At 39.2% G+C, this 20,996-nt stretch overlaps 1 protein-coding gene across 4 annotated transcripts in view; it reads right to left on the bottom strand.

The window, feature by feature from the left end:
* Positions 1–2,500: 2,500 nt before the first annotated feature.
* Positions 2,501–20,996, bottom strand: part of ACSL4 (acyl-CoA synthetase long chain family member 4) — a 38,665-nt gene continuing 20,169 nt past the window's right edge. For 2 of the 4 annotated variants that reach the window (XM_033072206.2, XM_033072207.2), the window contains 14 exons: positions 18,799–19,315; positions 18,316–18,493; positions 16,510–16,619; positions 16,287–16,425; positions 14,850–15,000; positions 13,604–13,727; positions 12,787–12,858; positions 11,044–11,183; positions 10,434–10,606; positions 10,153–10,227; positions 9,742–9,933; positions 9,138–9,252; positions 8,289–8,446; positions 2,501–6,506 (listed from right to left, as the gene is read on the bottom strand). In XM_033072206.2, coding sequence (XP_032928097.1) covers positions 6,349–6,506; positions 8,289–8,446; positions 9,138–9,252; positions 9,742–9,933; positions 10,153–10,227; positions 10,434–10,606; positions 11,044–11,183; positions 12,787–12,858; positions 13,604–13,727; positions 14,850–15,000; positions 16,287–16,425; positions 16,510–16,619; positions 18,316–18,493; positions 18,799–19,131 — 2,118 coding nt within the window. In that variant the 5' untranslated portion in view covers positions 19,132–19,315 and the 3' untranslated portion in view covers positions 2,501–6,348. The remainder of the gene's footprint in view (positions 6,507–8,288; positions 8,447–9,137; positions 9,253–9,741; positions 9,934–10,152; positions 10,228–10,433; positions 10,607–11,043; positions 11,184–12,786; positions 12,859–13,603; positions 13,728–14,849; positions 15,001–16,286; positions 16,426–16,509; positions 16,620–18,315; positions 18,494–18,798; positions 19,316–20,996) is intronic. The other 2 variants (XM_033072209.2, XM_033072210.2) reach the window with 1 other exon arrangement.

The following is a 20,996-nucleotide window of genomic DNA, read 5'->3' as shown; positions in this document are numbered from 1 at the left end:
ATCAAAAGCAGCAAATAACTGGTTCCCACTGGGTCCCACACAGCTCCATGGGGACTTTGTGTGGTTGCAGCCCCAGTGCAGGTGCACAGGAATTTCAGGAGACACACAGAAGTAATCAGCCATTCACAAACATCAGTTTGCATGACCCAAATCCCCAGAACGCTGCAGACTGTGGTAACCCAGACTCTGCATTTACACTTCAGCCTCTGTGCCTTCCTTTTCCTCTCACTAAAGTCCCCCCAGTTTCCTTCATGCTCAGATTCCCAAGATAATTTAAAGCAGAATTAGGAGCTGGGATAGATGATGGGAACTGTCCCAAGGCTCGACAAAATTTCTCTTCTCAGGTCTGACAATTCCAGCCAAGGAGAGGGGAAAAGGCTGCATGAAAGAGGTGTGAAATCAGAGCAGTAATCAAATTTAGATATAATGAGAGAAGCTGAAGAGGTTTTCAATGTTCAGAACAAGATTAGCAGCTCCGGGCACAGGAGAGATGTGACATTTTCCCCTCTGTAACAATTCTGTGATGCAAATTGCATCTCCTCAGCTCTGGGACCTGTTCAGCCACCAATGTGGTGCTGAATTTTTAAAGCAAAGTGGAAGCTGGTCAGAGAGGTGGTTTGCAAATAAAAATCACAGAGGACAGCTTGGAAGCACCAGTGAGAGCAATGAGAGGCAGAGCCTGGCCCTGGGGTTCTGCACATTCCTGAAACTCTAAGAAATTTAATTTCTCACTTGTTTTTCTTCCACAGGAGATAGAGATGGTGCTTTATGGATCCCTGCCTCCTTCACACTGCATCAGCCTGCAGGAGAGAGCAAGGATGAAGATTAAAGCACCTTCTGCTGCTGCTTCCATCTCCTGACTCAAATCTCACCAAAATCTGACACTATTGGGCCAAAACCTTACATTCACTTAGATTCACTTAGATTAATCCTTGCAGGACTTCAGTGTTGAGGAGCATGAAGGAAGATGAAGGTGCTTGCAGAGACCAGAGATGCAATTTCTGCCTCAGGTGCATTTTCCTCCCAGGTTAGTGCCTCTAAAACCATCAAAATCAGCCCCTTTGACAGCATCAAGCCAACAGCAGAACATCAGGGCCTGAAAATGGTTGGAAATGCCATTTTTTAACATTTCTCTCCCGGTCTCTCCTTTCATGGTGCCATTGCAGGGGTTTATCCCATCACTCAGCAGCGAGCCTCAGCAATCAGCTTCAGATGGATTTTTAGTGCTGAGCAAACAAGAGGCAATTTTACTTCGTCTCCAATTAATGAAATTTCACCTAAATCAGACAAACTCTGTGTTCTGAGATTGGCCAGGCACTAACAACTGCCAGGTCCCCAAGCCTGGGTGTCAAACTGCCCTAATATTGGAAAGTTAAATTTATTTTGTTCTGTGTACAAGATTATTCTGTCTCAAAAGAATTGAGATCCATATAATTACATTTCCTAGCACTAAACTCAGACCAGCCACAAAGAGTACAAGAGACAGGAAAAGAAAATAAATAGAGTTTTCTAAGGAGATGAAAATTGAATGCTGAGTTTTTCCCATTATAGACAGTTTCTTAAATTATCACCTGCCAGCTCCTTGCCTTCACTTGTGTGGCCACCACTGAATACACACTTATCTCTGCTGGTAGTGTTCATCATTAACCACATTACTGGTGTTTCAAAATGGGAGAACAAGAGGAAAACTCAACAGTTGTGATTTTGTTTCATTTTTTGTTTGTTTTGGTCCTTTAGTTATTTTTTGCTTTAAAAGTGCAAGTGAAATCTGTGAGGATCAGACACTGTGGCCAGAGCTCTGTTTGTCTAAATTAATTAGCACTAGTTTAATGTCAAGGCTACATGCTTCCAACCAAAGACAATTTTGGATAAATTACCTGTGATACTCAGCTTCATTAGAACGCTTTATCAATCTAGAATGGGTTTCATTTTCTTCAAAACATGTCTCTCCCCAAGAGCAGCAAGGTGCAGCAAAATCCAACCTATTAACAGCACCCAGTAGCAAAGCAATAGTGCAAACATTACCCCATTTCTGTTAGAACTCAGATTAAATTATGTGCAAATTACAGGCTAAGTACAAGTGTATATTTAATATAGTCAGTCCTGATCCTATGTGGCTGATGTTCTCCTATCATAAAGCCATCACTAATCCACTTTGCAGTGCAGTGAGTTACCTGGAAATGTGTTTTATTAATCCAGGTAAGTTCACAGAGTTTTACTCTGTGTATTATTTGCAGTTCCATGTAACCAGTGACTGCAAGTTTTGCTGACTGCATTTTGTAGATGACCTATGTACCATCTTATGCGAAAAACCCACCAGATTTATTATCTTTAAGCTTCAAGTGTGTAAGTCTTAGCCTTCAAAAAGGAAAGTGCTTTACTGTCATCTAAATAGAGCTTAGCCATTGGGTAGGCTCAGTATGAACGAAAAGAAATCCCACCACAAACAAAATTAACCAAAGTCAAGGTACGAACAAACAAAAACCCCAACACACCAAAACCAAATACATAATAAGAATTTATTTCTTGTTTTGCATGTAATTGCAAAACAACACTAAGTTATTGTTAGAGTACAACACAGTTATCTGAAGCTATTGTTCTGAGATGTGGTAGGTACGGGTTTTTTTCTCTTTTTTTTTTTTTTTTTTTCTTTTTTGCTAATGAAAATGAGTGACCCACATTCTGAACTGGTATTCTGTTCATTTTATAGCCTGCCAGTGTGCTAGGAATTGCAGTTTGTGCTGGGGGAGCTGGCAGGCAGTACCCTGCAGGTTATGCTCTGAGTGGCTGTCAAGGGCACTGTGATTGCGTGGGGTGGTTAAACACCACCTCACCTGCTCCTAAGGGAGTAACTCCTTCCTCTCCCTGTTTAGGCTCATTTTTTTCCCTTTCAAGCCACTTAATGATGTCTGTGCCTGTTACAGACATCATTCCTGTTGTGCCACGTGCAGGACCTGTCCCTGCCAGCCCCACCCAGGGGTCTGTGCCAAGGCTGTTCCTCAAAGGCTTTGCTGAACTGTCATTGATGCTAAGGCTCTGAAGACTTTCAGTGGGAAAGATCTAGGACAACTAGTTCAGTATTTAGTAAGGAATTGGTTTAAAATCCTGTGTTTCTTCTAAAACACTAAATCATCCATTTCATCCATTTGTGCAAACTTACACCCTGTTCTTCCTCTTTCCCTTTGGCTCTTTGTGCCTTTATCAGAGTAACTGTACATGGAGCTGCAGGTTAATCATCTAATGGCATGTGCCATTCCTTCTCAGGCCAGCTAGACAACTCTAATCTTCCTTCACAGCTTAAGTTTTCTAGTCTCCCTGTTGTGGTAGTTACACTCTGGCTTTACACATCTAGCCAGACAGTGTATTTTGAGGTACAGGGCCTAAATATAATCTTACACGAGGTATGCCCAAACTGAATTTTGTTTCTCTTTGACCTTGCTTCCTCAGTCTTAGAGGAATGATTTAAAATTCTTAACCTGCTTGCTGAAGAACTTCCAGCATTCCAGAACCCTCAGCAGTACATGAACCTTTCCCACACATTTCAGTCCTGTGGTGTACATCCTTTCAGCCCAGCACAAGATAAACAGCACCTGTAACATCTGTAGCTATCACATAATGATTTTGAAGTGATCTTCTAGCTCTTCATCTGCATCCTATTTCCTTCTTTTTAATAGCAAGAATTAAACAGTCTTGCTCATTCTGTTTCTCCTCCACAAGCTGTCACAAAAAGGATTTATCCTTCATTAAAATGAAAGATAAAGTTCTTGCCCAGCTGCAAGGTATTTGCAAACAATCCCCGTATTTGCAAACAATCCCTGTATTTGAAGGCAGCCTGATGTAATCCTTCCCCTTCTCCAAAGGTGCTTGAAAAGCTGATGATGCAGCAAATAGTGTTTTGCAGTACATTCACCTCTAGTTCATTCCTTACAAGAAAAACCAGGCCTGATTGAGGCTTGATTTTTATTACCAGAAGTATGGACTCAGTGCTGCTGCTTTTGAGCAGTCTTTGTAAGGTAGGCTCAGTTTTAGACAGAATGTGAGGCACGGAACAGGAACGAGAGCCTGTGTAATATAAAGATATAAACACAAGCTTGTTGAACCATTTAAGTTGTATTCCACTTTTGAAATGTTAACATTGTGTATGTGTGTATACATATTTTAGAAATAGCGATCCTCAGTCGACCAGGACACAAAAAATAAAATACATTTCATATAAATACATTCATGGCTTAAAAAAAATAGTATTAGAACCTACTGACAGACTTGAGTGTAAGTATCTTTCTTACATCTATTTCACTTTTGTGATGCTAATAGGTTGACTAAAGGCCATTTAATAGAGACCAGTTTTAAAACATGGAAAAATTGGTACCATGGCTCTAGGACCAAGTAATTTTAAAAGTTTCTACTGATACAGGAATTATTTCCTGTTAACAATAAAACAACTGTCTGCATCTTATAAAAAATTAATTTTTTAGAAAAGCTGTTTTGTTGTTTCTTTTAGTGACTCTTGCAGTTCCATGCACAACTGATACTGTCACCTTTATATACCAGATTTTCTTTCTCTCTTTCCCCTTGGGGTTCTTGGAAGGTGAGCTGGCAGTGTCCTGGACTAGCCAGAGAAAATTATGCATGGTGAAGTTGGAAGTTTGCCTCCAGGAGAAGGGATGGTTTACTTGAAGAGTGTAGAGCCATCATTTATTTTTGCCAAAGTCTATTTTAACGGGGAAATAAAAATACATATACATGCAGAAAAGGAGAAACTTGTCCTGAAATTGCAAGCTTGTGTGTTCAAGAGAAGCAATGTACAAAATCTTTTACTTTCTGTACAGTGACAATACCAAATAATTTTTTAACCATAATATACACAACACAAATATTATGAATAGAAATCTATAAATACTTTCAAATTAATTTGCAATATAGAGCAGTCGAGGGCCACAGCTGTACAAAATGTAAGCAACATTACAAAATGTAAGCAACATATATAAAATGATTAAGAAAGTGCAAAGTAGAACAGTATCAACAGCCTCCACTTTTTACAGCACTTATGGTTCAAGTGTGAAGAGCTGGCAAGGATGCAGAAGCTCAGTTACAATTCAAACGAAAACACAGTACAGGATTCGGCACACAAAATGATGAACTATTATTAAATTACATCATCCTCCTTCTTCACTTCCAGTTAATAAGAGAACATTTTTATAATAGATTTCTGGAAAGAGTGATTTGTCCCTTTTTACAAGTTTCCAGGAAACAAAGATTCCCTGGTCACAGACTACTTTTCTATAAGTAAAACAAAACTAGACAGGGAAACTCCTGTTGTTTTCTGGTTGCCTTGTCATGCTTACCACAGTTAAAAGGTGAACAGAAATACTTTCCATAAAGGAATGCAGACATGTAAAACCTGATCCTCTACGTTATGTCCAGGTAACCTGTACCAGTACTCATGTCTAGAGGATCAGTGCCTTAAAAGTATCAATCACCTCTCAAAAAAACACACCAAAACTCCTCTGAGTTTCAAGTCTGTTTAGAGACCACTTCCCACCAGTTTCACAGCTGTTTGCTAATCCAGATGCAAGTTCTGCATTCAGGCACTGATTTCTCACTCTGTGTCCAGTGGAAAGCTCTGTTTGAATTAAAATGCAGTGGTAATTAAAAATCTATTTGGTGAGTTGGAAGTTGAAATAGTTAATTCAGTGCTCTTGAGTGAAATTTCTTATAACTTGTTTTGTAGAAAGCTTTTCAGTTCACCTTTGCTTCAATAAGTGTACTTTCTATTCTTTTGTAGGCACTGTAAATATTCAAGATACTGATGTGCAGAAGAATCCATCCATTCTCAAGCAGTGTGTTTTTAGTGATCTCTAGCAAGTTCTTGACTGCTGCTGTTGTCTTGGTTTTGTTTTTAAATGGAGAAGGGTAGATACTCCTTTTCCCTCCTTGCTAGAGGGAAATATCTTATTAGAAGTGTCTCATTATAACAGAAGAATCATCACAATTACATTATTTTTTTCTCTTTGAAATATAGGCCAGACTTCAGCATGAGTTAGGGAGAAGTTGTAAGCAGTCTGAATATGCTAGAGAAACAATAAAATTACCTGGTCACACTGCTTCACATAATGATGTCTGTCTCAAAACTGGAGATGATCACATGAAACTCTGTGAAGACCATCAATGTCTAATCTGCTAATAATTAAGAATTTGGAGTCTAAGATACTCTCTGTTTTACTTGATAGAGATTATAGAAACAGTCATCCATTTGGTGTATTTTTTGAATGTGTGATATCTACAGTATACACAGACATCCAAAACTGAGGCATGAGAAGGAACCACCTGCCAGGTCAGCAGAGCTGTTTATTTGCCTCCGTACATTCTTTCAATGTCGTTGAGGTAATGGTTTTTCAGTTCTTTCCTTTTCAGCTTGAAAGCATCTGTTACTAACCCAGTCTCAGGGGTCCAGGGTTCAGGGCTTAACCGGACCTTGATGGGTATTTCAAACCTTTCTAATTTCACTGCAGGGACAAGAACAAAGAAAAGCATGACTGTGATTACAAAGCCAAATGAAATACTAATTCAAGTTTCCTAAAAATCTGGTCAGCACCCTGTAGCTTGCATAATATGCTGTCCTACTTAATGACATAACCTTACAGAAGAGTCACAGGTAAATTTCTTCCTGTCCCATCACTGAATGCTGGTTAGTGTGCAAATACTTTAATAACACTCTGTGTTTAGAGCTTGTATGGATGTGACAATGCAAAATCTAAAGCTCAAAACAAATGACTGAGTAGCCTGAAGCTCTGAGACTACTGCCACAAGAGCATACACTGAAATCTACATTTGTATCTTTGTTAAAGGAGTGGAATAACTAGGTTAACTCAGACTTGCTGGACATGCTTCATATTTAAATTATAATGAAGTACTTGTACACTTTCCCTGGCTGAATGTTTCTTTCCTGTATTTTTAAAATAAAAGTCTGTTTAGAGTTCAAAACTAAGGGACTTCTTTGCATTTTTGTTACATTAGCCACTTCTTTTCCCTTCAGCTGGAATCAGTGGCTTGGCACATGCACAGCATCATTGCAATCAAGGCTGCTTCTCCCTCCTGCACAAGTAACAGCCCAAGAGGGGGAAGCAAGAGAGCAGAAAGGGAAATGCTTCAGGGGGAAGGGCAGGAGCAGCAGGAACAGCACAGAGAGATGCTGCATGTGTCCAGTACTGCATGAAGTTTGCTACCAGTCCCTGCAGGTAGGCTGGGAATGGCATCCACAGACATGGCCTTGTAGCTGAATTCCAGCACAGCCTCTGGGGGCAGCAGAAGTGGGACCCAGCAGCTCCTCTGCCTTTCTAACTTCAGCTGCTATCAGGATGTGCTGCTGCCTTTCACTCAGATGTGTACCTGCTCATGATGAAGGTGCATCATGCTCTGCTAAGAATAAGAACTACCACTTTAAAATAGTTTTGAAAAAAGTTAAATCAGCTGTATCTCAATAGCAGATTACTATCTAGAAGGCAGAAAGAATGTACAAGCAAAGATTGAAGTACACAAAGCCATATGGATAGTAATTTGCCTAATTCACGATAAAAACTCCTCCAGGGATTAAAGTGTTTAAACCTATGGATTTATTTATTTTTTCAAGGTGAGCCTCAATAGTGCCGAATTCATTCTTGTTTTCTCATTTTGAAAAGGCAGATTCTCCTCTGTATTCAAGAGAAAGTGCTTAAGTGCAGCTCTTACTGCTTCTTTGTATGAGGTTCCAAGTGCTTTAGACACTTTCTTCCCCACTGAGTTTGTTCAATTTTTGGTCCCGTAAAGGACTGATGACACTTTTGATCATTCAGTACCACAGCAAAGATTAGCAGGCTTTTAAGCCTCTACAAACATAAGGATCATGGCTGTTCACAGCCATAGGGAACAAAGTTGTATGGGGAAAAAATGCTTTGAAATATCTTGCTTGACCAGTTTCCTTGCCAGCAAATGCCTTGCAACTCTTCTTACAACTACCAGCTCTTTCAGACCTTATTTTAGCCAATTAGACAAGCAATTTGTAGTTTTTACAAAATATCTGAAGGTTTTTTTCAACTTAATTCTGGACAGAAGTAGTATAGCAATCAATATAACCAGTGTTATGTAAATTCCTGGGATAATGCAACAATTTCATGCAGTCTTTGCCTTGATAAACTATTATGTTTTGGCAGATACAGAGAAACTGGAAGAAGGAGGAGCCTTTAGTGAGGATAATGACAGTGTCTGCTGGATAAGCCCCCTTGGCCAGCAGGATGTGCTGTGGTACTTACTCTTGTTTGCCACTTCTTTGATCTCTTGCAGTATTTCTGCTTCCATTGCAGGATGGTTACAAATGTCCACCCAGGTTCCACTGATGCCTTTCTGCTCAGCCAATGCAGTCAGTTTCTTCTGGTTAGGGACCACAAAACTGATCACATAGGACTGGTCACTACACAGAGTGGTAAGAGAAGGAAGGAAAAAAGGTCCAGTCAAGACTTTCATTTCATGGTGTAAATCACCAGCTGTTGAGCCCACAGATGCCCAGGGCCTTTTGAACTGGAGATATTCCACCATGCAGAATCCTTCTTGTGCATTAAGGCTTCACATCTGATGGCTTACCAAGAAGATACGCTAAGCTGGTTTACATCATCGGGTTTGATCAGAATGAGCCTTTGCTGTCATTTCACTAATGCACATCTCCGTTTAGCTCCCCAGACAGACCTGGGGTTTAACCCCTTCTCTGCAGTTCTCTCTCACATAGGGAGAGAGGGGAAGGTACTGGGACTATTTCCCAAACTCACTGGAAAGCTTTGGATCAGGTGCGAAGTGTCCAGGTGAACTTTTCACTGATATTCTAGCCAAAACACATGCTAAATATAGCAATATATAATGATATATACAGTTTAGGAAAAAGGGAGGGGATGGAACAGAAGTGTATCTGGATAGGAGAAATGCCACAGAAAAATAGGCAACTTCTTCAGAACCTGGGCTTCTTCAGACATGCTGTTTCTAACTTTTACTCCAATGGAGAGGGTTATTGAAGGAGACCACGAAAAACTATAGTTGGATCAGAGACGTGGATCACAGCCTGTACTTCATGTTTACTCTAAACAGAGTTTCTAAATTAATACCACTCTTACCTTTTGGCATAAGCACAGATATTGTCAATTAATGGGCAGTTCTTCAGTGCTGCCTCTACTTTGCCCAGAGATACATATTCTCCTGCTTGGAGCTTTACCAAGTCCTTCTTACGATCTAGGAGTCAGGGGAAGGGAAAAAAAGAAAACCTTGTTTCATTTAAACTTCAGCATTTCCACAGACTCATTTCCATACATACCACATATTTTGTGCTATACCAGATCTTAATAGACAAATTTAAAAGCAGCTAATAGCTGCCAAATTTATAAAAATTTCTGTAAAGCAGTGTTATAGCACTACACTTTTTGTCACACAGCTTGTAGAAAAAATTTTAAAGCTTTGTAATTAATACAAAAGTTAATCTTGTATTTATTATTTAAAGTCCATGTGCTACATTTAGATGATGATAATGTCACAGGAAATGGCATCACTTCCAAAATTTTACTACACCTATGAGGGCTTTTGGAAATGTGTTTTACACCGATGCTGTAAATAGGTAACCTTAAGTAGATTAGCCCAGGCAAAGCCAACAGTATTAATAACATGTTTGTAATTATGGTTAGTCAGTATCTTGTCAATATTAAGGTATCAAAAACTGAGGCCCACCTATGATCTGCAGACACCCATCTGGATGAAATTCCCCAATATCTCCTGTACAGAACCATCTCTGGCCATTCTCATCAACAGAAAACTCTTCTGTGGTCTTCTCTTCATTTTTAAAATATCCCATGGAGACATTTGGTCCACCAATTATAATTTCTCCTCTAGGATTAGGCTTGTCATTATTAGTATAGCCCCCTGAAAAAACACAGTCCCAAGCAATTATTTTCAACTTATATATCTTTCTTCCAAGAACATACTTTGAAACTTCAGCTTGAAGTTAAAGCACATTAACTGATGACTATTATCAAAGATAAAGAACAATTACTTAATATGCTATACCTAGCTAAGCAGATAGGCAAAGATAGGCAGGGGCTAAATTAATTACTCTGAAATCAGAACAATTACTATTCTCACCTTCTTGCCAGTCTCTCAGTTTTATTTCACAACAAATAAGAGGAGCTCCAACTCTGCCAGTGCTGTAATCAGTAACTTAGGGAGAGAACAAGAAAGAAAAGCAAGATTTTTTGTTATTTGAAATATGAATAGGATGTATCTTATCTCAAGTTACTTTACTTCAGAACTACAGCTATAGTATTGTAGCTATATTTTGACTTGTTTAAAAAAAATTAAAAATCACCAAATGTCCATACATATCTATTCCTTAACTTGCATATTTCCACAGGTGTTTTAACTACCTTCTGTAATGGTTCCAGCTCCACATGTTTCTGTAAGTCCATAGCCTTGACCAACAGGACAGCAAAAACAGATGTTCATGAATCTCTGTGTCTGAGGTGAGAGTGGTGCTCCTCCAGAAAGCATCATACGGACATTCCCTCCCAGCAGGGCCTTTACTTTTTTAAACAGTAGTCTTGAAAGAAGGCAAAAAGCATTAGAAATTATTCACTTAGCTTGCTGTTATAAGAAGACACAAACCTTCTTCCTTCCTTTCTATCAGAAACACCTTAAAAATTAACTTTTCCCCAGATTTTAGCATAGCTAATCCAAACCCATTACTTCTTGTGTAACACTTGAGGAGGCAGAGTTCCCGTAGATTACAGACATTCCAGTTTTATCACTTAAAAAAAAACCAATAATGCAATGAAAATTAACCAGGCAGCTGTTTGGAAGATTAGTCATTACCATGAAATATCTGTTTCCAGTAAGAACTTGGAGTACTTCAGTTACTCATTAGGTGTTATTTGCATGTCATATGAGAACTATCTGATAGCTCAGAGGATCATTCTTTTACACTGTCCTAAGAGATCCCAAGGCAAAATGCACCCTTGGCCCGTGAATGTTACTTACATGTTACAGAGAGGTGCATCATATCCCCTCTTGATCTGTTCCAATTTGTAGTCATAGCCTATCTTGAACAGAGTTCTCTGAATATAGTTCATCTCTTGAACTTTACTCATGACATTTTTATAAATCCTGTCCATTATTTCCTACAAAGTGTTAAAAAAAGGAAAATTACCACCTGCAACAGGCCAGCATGTGTAGATTAAATCCCATGTCATAAGTAACCCCCCCACTATTCTTCCTTTAAAATGGATAATAAGAGTGAAGATCTTACATCATGGGGTTAGGCAATGCTTGAGTGCAATGCTTTTAACACATGATCAATGAGCCAATTCATAGACCACTGCAGCTTGGAGCTATTACATCTGAACCTGTACTTAAACTGTGACAAACTGATTTTAAAATTTTAAATTCAAGTTTAATGCAATCTTTGCTAAAGGTTGGTATATTCCCCTCAAGATGTGTCATGCTTGGGAGTGCTGATGCTTTACTTTATCCAGAGCAATTGGTAAGTGCAAGGGAAGGAACTAAGAGAATGCATTTAACCATTTCCTTTTCCAAAAGATATTCAACTTTCAGAGCAACGTGGTTGCAGTAATTCTAATCATCTGACAAAAACCCACCATAATTCTGTCACAGACCAGAGATTAATTTCCATTAAAATAATAAGCTTATGGTCACCCAAATACACCAAACCTAAAACACTGTTCAGACTGGTGAAGCATTAAATGGAAGTTTAAAGGTTGACTCCTTCAAGTTTGTTTTGAAGTATAATGTTTTGAAGTATTTATGTGCTTTCTCTCCATGAAATAAATTTAAATGGATATTTTCCAAAAGGTTGGAGTTCTCAGATATACTAATTGTCACTGTTAATTATTAAGAAGATGACCACATCTCTGTATGTGCTTATGATTTTATAAAACAGAAGAATGCAAGTGACTAAATTGATTTTACAACTCTTGGCTATTCTAAGATGTTGCAGAATAACCAGATCCAACCAAAATTCACTATTCCTAAATTAGATTGAATCCTCCTACTCACTCCCCACCACCCTGTGGCACCATCCAGTGCTACCAGTTTTATGAGCCACAGATGTGACAGGATCCTAAAAGCAGCGCCTGTGATGGCAGCACATGTAGGGAGGGCCTTGGCACCAGAAAGGCACAAACATTTGTGGAGTTTTTGGACAGCACCACAGCCTTATGGACTGCAGGAGCCTGGTCCCTCCCAGAGCAGTGTAACCTGCAGAAGCAGGAGGAGTTACAGTCTCCTGATCACTCTTTGCTCTGAAAGAAGGCTAAGCCTGGCCTCCTGCCCCTGAGAACAGCAAGAGAGACTCAGCCTCAGTGTTACCTTGACTTGCTAAGTCTGTGACTGAGCCAAATGCCCATATCCTTAAAGTGGATTCCCTCTTGGCCAGAACCACCCTATTTGCCCCTGAGCAAAAAAGGAGCTCCAGACTATGACTGTATCCTATTGTTATATCAGTACACCACCACCTGTAACTACTGAAACATTTACAGGTATGGATCAGAAAGATCTTGGCTTTAGTACAGGCAGAGTCTTGTGCTCATCTGCAGCATCAGGAATCAGTTCAATCCATCAACAGCTGGAATGTCTGTGTTTGCTCTTTTCCTATTAGTGACAGTTACTTATAGATGAAGAGAAAAACACACTTGTAAATATATTTGTCTAGCATAAAAAAAACAAAACAGTTTTTACTGGACATATCTGCTTCTGCATACTTACAGGCACAGCTGCCATCAGTGTAGGCTTAAGTACAGTACAGTCTCCTTTGCTTCCCTTCTTAATTTTACTCGACTGTAATAAGGAAAAAAATGTCAATTTATGAAACTGAAAACGAGACACCACTTGAAAACTAAAGGACTAACAAAAGGAGGAAATATATTAGCATGCAATTTGTTCTAATATCTTCCCCTGTTCCTGTGTCATTTTGCCCCCACTGTTATGGAAAGGGTAATGATTAACATCTATTTCAACTAAAATACTCAATCTTTTACAAGTTCACTTTGTTTATCTTTCTTTTACTTCCTCCCTCTAGTACTTGCTTTCTCCATCTTCCTCTGGGAGCTTGTTTTGCTTGATGCAAATCTCTCTACAAGCAAAACATACATATCTATTCTGGCTTAATTTACTCTTATTTATCTGAATTGTTAAAGGACAAAAGGCAAAGGGCTAAATAAAAGATCTGCAATAATAACTGGATAAAGAGACAACAAAACTTAAGGTCACTTTAAACAGTTCAGCTGACCTACTGAGAGCTGTTCTTACCCTGTTATCCAGTGGATAAAGCTATAGGCATTTATTAAGATTGCTTTTAGATTTCCTAAGTATCATAAAAGCAAAGGTTTTAATAAAATTTATATGGTACAATCCACTGCTGCTGTTCACTGGGAACATTAATTTGCATCATTTTCTGAAAAAAATTTACATTTCTGAAGTGCCATATACATCAGTATTTCTTTACTGAAGGAGGAAGCTGAGCAAGGAGAGAACAGGCTGCAGAGGTGAAGTTTGCTCCCCACCCTGCTCTGCTAGCCCTCACCTGATCTGACAGAGTGAGAGGAGAGGAGTAACCGATCCTGCAGCCGTAAGTGATGCAGGAAACTTCTGCTGTCAGTTCTAACACATGGGCCAGAGGCAAATAACCAATGTAAGTGTCCTTGGGTCTGGGAAAGAAAAAAATAATTAACCATGAGTCACAAGTGAACTGAAAATACCATTTAACCATTTCATTGTGTGGCTAGTTATTACTTTTTGATTGACCTGAATCACAGGTGAGCTTATTCTTCTGCACACAAGATGGGTGTGATTTCAGCCACAGTATATAAACAAATTGGGGAAATCTGCCCTTACTGAAATCACTACAAATTACAAGATTTACCTTGTTTTCTAGGAAACTCCAATTCCTTAGTCCTTTACTGCTATTTCCTCTCCTTGTGGGAGGTTTCATTCCAATTAAGAAATTAAGGATGAAATAACTGTACTTTAAAATAATGACCAATGAGTCACAAAACCCTGTCAGTCATCTTCTTCTAGGATACATTACTAGAAGGAGAGCTGATTACTGAAGTACTGAGGCTTGTTTCAGAAGGTAATTGCTCAGAGATTTCTCAGCAAGAACCTTAGAGCTGTTGCTGAAGAGCAGCTTTCAGCACCCAGCCAGAACTGGGTTATATCCTCTCACAACAGCAGTCTGGCAACAGGGCTAATTTCAGCTATTGAACCCTTTGTGAATGCAGAGAAAAATACACATTTCCATGAAAAACTTCCTCAAAATGTGAGGGAATTTGCACTTGCTTTTACTGTTGTCAATGCATAATTTATTACTTTTTTGCTCCTTCAGTGAACTGTACTTGAGCAGAAGGAGCAGCATGTGCACCTAAAGTGGTGTTTCCAGGTCAATGAAGTGCAAGGCTCTGACATGCTTCCTAAACTGATTCTAGATGCCTGAAAATGCCTAAAACATTTCCCAAGTTGCACTAGAGGAGGAATCACTTATCTACTGGTATCCTCTGATACTCAAAAGTGCAAAAATCCATCACAAACTTAGAGTTAAGGGTAATAATAATAAAATAGCAACAGCATTTGAGAAAAGAGCTAGAAGGGCATATTTTTCTACCAAGGGACTTTCATGCACACAAGACATATTTCTTACAAATTAAAGAGTAGTGGCCTCACAATAACATGAAGAAACTTGACAACACAACACCAGCAGCAGATTCTATAAATGTGACACTTATGGAGGTTGTTTTAGCTCTCTGTACACAAGACAACAAAGTGTTTCTTACCCCAGTCCAGGTATTCTCTCACATTGTCCTGTCATTCCAGCTATTAAGTTTTTATGCATCATCATCACTCCTTTGGGTCTCCCAGTAGAGCCACTGGTGTACATTACTAAAGCCAAGTCTGTAGGAACAGGTCTGCTTGGCTGAATGCTTGCTAAAAATTTCAGGAGAAAAACTGTTATTCTTATCTACTTTCTAAACCATTTCTGCAATTAATCAATGTGAAAATGTCTGTAATCTTTGTGAAACAGGTGCTTCATGGAAGGCCAGCACAGCGAGCTGTTGCATGGTCAGTGCTGGACAGAGCAGTCATCTGGTGTTAAGAGGAAGAGAGGGAAGGCCAATTTTGAAAGCAATGATGAATATTTGAGCATCTACACAATCTGGGTGACACTTTTATCATTGTAGTTTATAGCTGACTGAAAGTTTCATGGAAAGAGCCCACTGGAGACCAAATAAAACTGTCAAAGGCAGCGAAGGGGAGAAATACAGTACTGATGATAAACAGCAAGTTGAGTAAAAAAACAAAACAAAAAAAACAACACCCCAAAAACCTGCAAGTCAGCTTTTCTGTCCATCAGTCTTTCAAAGCCAAGGCTGTAGAGGTAAGATTCCTTTTAACTATTCCCCACCCCCCATTTTTAAAAATTTTTACATAAACCTTTCTCAGGTAAGCTGTAGGTTTAGTAGAAAAGCAGTAAGCTGGAACACTTGACTTCTGATTTTTGTTTTAGTTCTCTTTATTTCTTAGGATGACAATCATCAGCTTTCATGGCTTTCACAATATCTGCAAGGAAGCAGTTTTTTTAGAGAGTAAGCCCAAGAAAAAACACCCACTAGGGTCACTGCTGGTCTGTATCAGCACCTCAGGCTGATCAGAGATAAGCAGCTGTGATGAATGTGTGTTTCCCAAAGCTCCTTTGCCAGTTTATCTCCTCCTTTATTCCAGAGAGATGCGGTAATTACAGACTGCTGATGTAAGGAGAACAGGCCATCCTTCCATAAAGCAGATGTTTACAGTCATTCCTGGCAGCCCAAGACAGCAATGAAGGGAACTGTTATTCCTCTGGCCTTAAGTGCTTTCCCCTCTTTTCTTAGAAAAAATAGTGACAGTAAGATAAATAAAATGTAAGAGTAGCAGAAAATGAAACATTTAAACAGTTTCTATTTCATTTCCTAAACAAAGAAGAAGTATTAAATTATTCTGGTTATGGTTTAGAAGTTAAAAACAAAGTTTCACCTGACATTCATGACACATGAATAAAAGAATATGAAACAATTTTTTTTGTTTATTTAAAGGGAGGTGGAGGATGAACTGGCACCCTGCCACTGCCTTTGTTGGTGACAAAAGCTGCCCTTTGCTGGGTGGGGGGTTTTTTAGGTCTGATTTCACTGTTAACACTGCTTTATTAGTCATTCCTCTGTGAAGTGATCACTTACAGTTTTCTGGTTTGGCTCCCAGCTCTTTTACTGCCTGCATACTATGAATCTCCACGTTTTCAGGGTATTCTGATTTATTTATCGTCTTCGTGTCCACATAAATTATATGTTTCAGACAGGAAACCTGTGGCAGTGCAGTCTACAGAAGAGAAATGAAATTTTTAGTAGTGTACTGACTGAACTGTAGGGTTGCTTATTGCAGGTGAAGATGATACCAAATTACCTTAAGTTTGCTCTCAAGGAGTTCCACACTTGTGACCAGGTATGATGCTCCACACTCGTTGAGACCGTAGGTCACCGCCTCTTCACCCAGGGTGGCATAAAGGGTGACAACTGTCACAGGGATGGGAGAGGACATGAAAGAAGGGAACAAGCAATACTAAATGCAAAAGCTCTTGCTTTAGCTTACTGGAAAGCACTCAATTGGGAATTTTCTAATTTGGAAATAAAACAGCTTTGAATTTTTCCACATCGGAAGTTTTATGGCACAAGAGACCTCTGGAACAAGGAGGGCAGATGGATAGGATAAAAAGCATGGTCAAATGGATTGATGCCCCAAGACTGTCACTGTTAAGGAGGCCTTTGAACAACACTCTAGGTAACAGGTAACTTTTAGTCAGCCCTGAAGTGGTCAGGCAATTGGAAGGAATCTATAATGGCATCTATGTCCTCCTGAAATAATTCTGCTTTTTCTATAGCAAAAAAAAAATTATCAGAACAAACAAATGCACCAAAACCCAACAATAATGTACAAAGCAATCCCAGAATAAGCAACTAAGAGCAGGTGTTCTGCCCCTTAACTCTCTGCAACCATAACTCAGGGGGAGAGATGACACTCAGACATTACAGGGCACCAGCTAAGCTGGGCACAGCTGCCTGCACACTCTCTGCTACTTTCCTTGCTCCCATGGAATTGGTGATGGGAGCAAGACAGAGAATCAGACTAAGGAATTAGACTGTTTTTCACACTGTCAGATTATTTTTAACCCAGGCTGGCTACAGATATGCCATTAAGTGCCTCACAGGCACAATGGAATTCACCTCTCCTCACCACCTCTTTACTGAAGAAAACCTTTCTTTAGTATCATTTGCTATCTCAAAAACTGTAACCTCCAAAGACCATTAAAGGAATTTAACAGTGCTGTGAGACAGGGTTCATGCAGAAGAGGAAAAAGAGTAATGTTATACAGCTATTTCTTACTGCCTATCAAAATATAGGGATCCAGACCAAATTAACCATAGTCTCCTCCTTCAGCAGCAAGGTCATCTCTTCCTCTACTGTCCCTGAACAGCCTCTCTGCACACTCTGCTGCAGGAGCTGCTCCTCGCACAGGCAGCTACTACTGCTGCTGGGAGAAAAAGAGATGGCCCAGTGCAAGCAAAAAAAAAAAGGGCTGTGGGTCACAGCAAGTTGTGTGCAAAATGGGCACTGGAGTGCTCAGTAACCATTGCAGCTCACCAAGGAGTCTGCATGCATTAACACCCATTAGAGATTTCTGACAGTTTGACTTAAAAAAGAAAACCCATAGATAATTGTAATGAATTTGAGCAGCTTACAAATGTCACCAAAACAGACAACCCACGGACTATCATATGATTTTGTTTACCATTCTTCTCTTCTGATAACCATTTCATCTTTTGGATGTATAATTTAGGATACAGTCAGAAAATATTATAAAAACACCCCACGTTTTGTGGGGAAAAATGCAACTACTGACATCTTGAATGCAACTACTGAGATCTTCAGAACATTTAAAACAACCTGAATAGCAAGTGTACTATTCTGTGATTTTAACATCTAGAACATTAGTACAATAAAATCATATAAAACAGTTTCATAAGTACGAGCAAGTTAATTTTAGGGATCTCCACAATGCATAGAACAGACTGAAAACTTCTAAGAATCCGCAGAGAAAGTTTATGAAATTCTTACACCTCCAATGACAAGACTGACAAAATACTTAAAAGCTGTATCTGTGCTGAGAAATGGTTCTAAAATCCATTAGAAGTAACCAAGGTGAGCACTCACGAGGGAAGTTGTACTTGAAGCAGGTGAGAGCTACAATCATCCACTCAGCTCGGGTCTCACAAAATATGACAACGGTGCTCTTCGGGGTTAGTCCCAGGGCAGTCAGTCCATTCCCCAAGCAAGTAATATTCTCATTTACTTCTTCATAGGATAACCATCTATAAGTTCCTAAAATTAACTTGAGAGGAAAAAACAATGAATTTTCATGACAAGAAGCTTCTGGTATAGCTCTACGAGCTGATGTGAGTTGGTGTGTAACACCAGAAGTACACAGTCTGCCGTTCATTAAGAAATTGCTTTCATCTTACTTGAAGTAGAATAAATAGTGCATCCTGTATATTTTGCTTTTCCTCAACCACCATAAAATGATTGGTTTATCAGATGATGACTGAGGAAGAGCTCAAAAGGTTCGCGCATTGTTGAGACAAGATACAAAGCAGCTCAAAACCAAATCAGAATTAAGTAAAAAATTTTAAGTTTTACCTTTTTGAATACTTTTCCGTTCGGTTGCATTTCATTTTCTTCACTCAGAATTTCCCTGGTTCCAAGACAGTCCTTCTTCCCAAACTTTGCTAAAGCATGGTCAAAGAGCTTGTCCAGGGTGTCTGCTCCAGGGATGTTTATGTTTGCTAGTGAATCCAGGTGAGTGACAGAGCGGTAGGGGCTCCCTGGCTTGTCCGAGATGGGTTTAGCTTTTAACCGCTTTGCCATAGCCTTTTTCTTCTTGGCATTGGTAAGAAAATACCAGGGAATAAATACCAGCATACTGTACAACCAGATTAACAAGTATACAGGCAGCAAGAAAATGGCACACATTTCTAGCCTAAATTTCACTGCGGGTATTTAAAAAAGAACTCTCTTATGGAGTTCTGAAGCAGGCAAGAGCAAGGCAGCAGTGCAGAGCGGTGTAGGGAGAAGCAACAGTAGGTGAAGCTTAGGTAGTGCTGATTCAGAGCAGCTGCAAAAATTTTAGTAACCTTTGAGGGCCAACAGTAGACACCTATGGGCGAAAACCAGTGCCAAGCAGAGAGCAGGAAAAAGAAAGAAAAAAATAAATTAGTAATATTACAGTCAGTTAATTAGTTTTAGTCCTTCTAAAAGCCTACTTCATAAGCATCACTGCACAACAGAGCAGTAACTGCTCTGGGGATGAAAGAGAACGAATCTTTTCCATACTTATTTCTTGCATGCACAAATATTTACTTTTCACAGACTTTCCCCCGCTATTTCTGTTTGAATAGTTCAGGGCTGTTGAGATGAAGTCTGTCCTTCTCAACATAATATTGTGTTTAAGCTACTTGAGTAATGGTACAATTGTGTAATTATAGGAAAGGTCAACAGTTGTTTTCCCACTAAATATTTGTACTACAGAGAAAAGGTACAGCAGATCGCTTAACTGTTTTTCAGAATATTCTATCATCTTCTATTCAGATTAAAATGTATCTTGATATACTAAAAGATAGTATATGGACTCAAAAGTCTATATGCTGTAATCTAAAAATTATATAATATTCCAAAACTGCTTTATTAACTTCACTCCACCAACTGCATTTTTAATCTTTTCCTTTTCAACTCTGAGTGTCAGACTCTTGGAAAGGGATTATGCAGATTTGCTTTTCCAATTTCAAAAACTACTTCAATACACGCATTTCAAACTCCAAGTATGGAAAATAAAATCAAATTTAACAAATTTAACTCAATTTAAAATAAAGTACAATTTGGCAAGATTTTGTCTGCATGTCAGAAATCTTTCCTCATTAAGAACAGTCCTAAATAAGGACTGCTGGTGAGTGGGACAAAAACAAAAGCGTCACAGCAAAGCCCAGTCATGGCCAGCCCACTGGGCTGGGACCAGTCTGCACTGGCGTGTGAGGGAGGGGTGGTTATCTGAACCTGGCTGCTGTGCAAACAAAGCCTGCTCACACAGCACCCACACTGCCACAGTGGGGAAAATAGAAGGGACAGGTGCACTAACCAAGGGCAGAACCTCAGACAGGCAGGGCAGCCAGTGACACTGACAGCCACAATCAGAGAGCCCAGGCTGTCATGGACACTGATAAACAGAATGGGTGAGAATAGGGAAATTCTCAGGGCTCCATCACGAATTAAAAGTATGTAGGCACACTCAAAATACACCTTTATTAATATATTTGCCACCCTCAGGTGATGAGGGAGGCTACAATTAACATTTCAGGTTAAACAAGACAACTGCTACTAACAGCAGACAGAAATCAGTTAACAAGTTGGTGGGTTATTTAATGAGAATTTCAACATAAGCAGTTGTGTTGTTGCCAATATCAACAGCTTTAATTAATATAAGACTGAGAGATCTGCAGGTACTTAAAACAACATGACCATCACATTAATTTTGTAATTACAACTACAGCATAAAATTACTGTTGAATGATAGTATAATAAACTAAGCTAAACTAAACTCAGACTTGTATGGATGAAAGTATTCTGCATATTTCTTTTCATAAAAAAATATGAATGCTACATTCTTTTCAAAATGTACATGTTTATTCTGTTCTGGTGAATCTCACAATCAACCTCAGCAGAAAAGAGAAGAGTTTACTTCCCAAGGCCCCAGTTCTCTAAAATGAAGGGTTATTGGTTTATAACACAAATCTTGTATCATACTTTCATTCCAGTTAATTCAGTGCTCCAAAAACAGCAGGTGA

Source organism: Catharus ustulatus, chromosome 14 (assembly GCF_009819885.2).
Source record: "Catharus ustulatus isolate bCatUst1 chromosome 14, bCatUst1.pri.v2, whole genome shotgun sequence".
Classification (NCBI taxonomy): Eukaryota; Metazoa; Chordata; class Aves; order Passeriformes; family Turdidae; genus Catharus; species Catharus ustulatus.
Note: the sequence above shows the minus strand (reverse complement) of the source record. Positions and strands in the feature narration are given on the sequence as shown.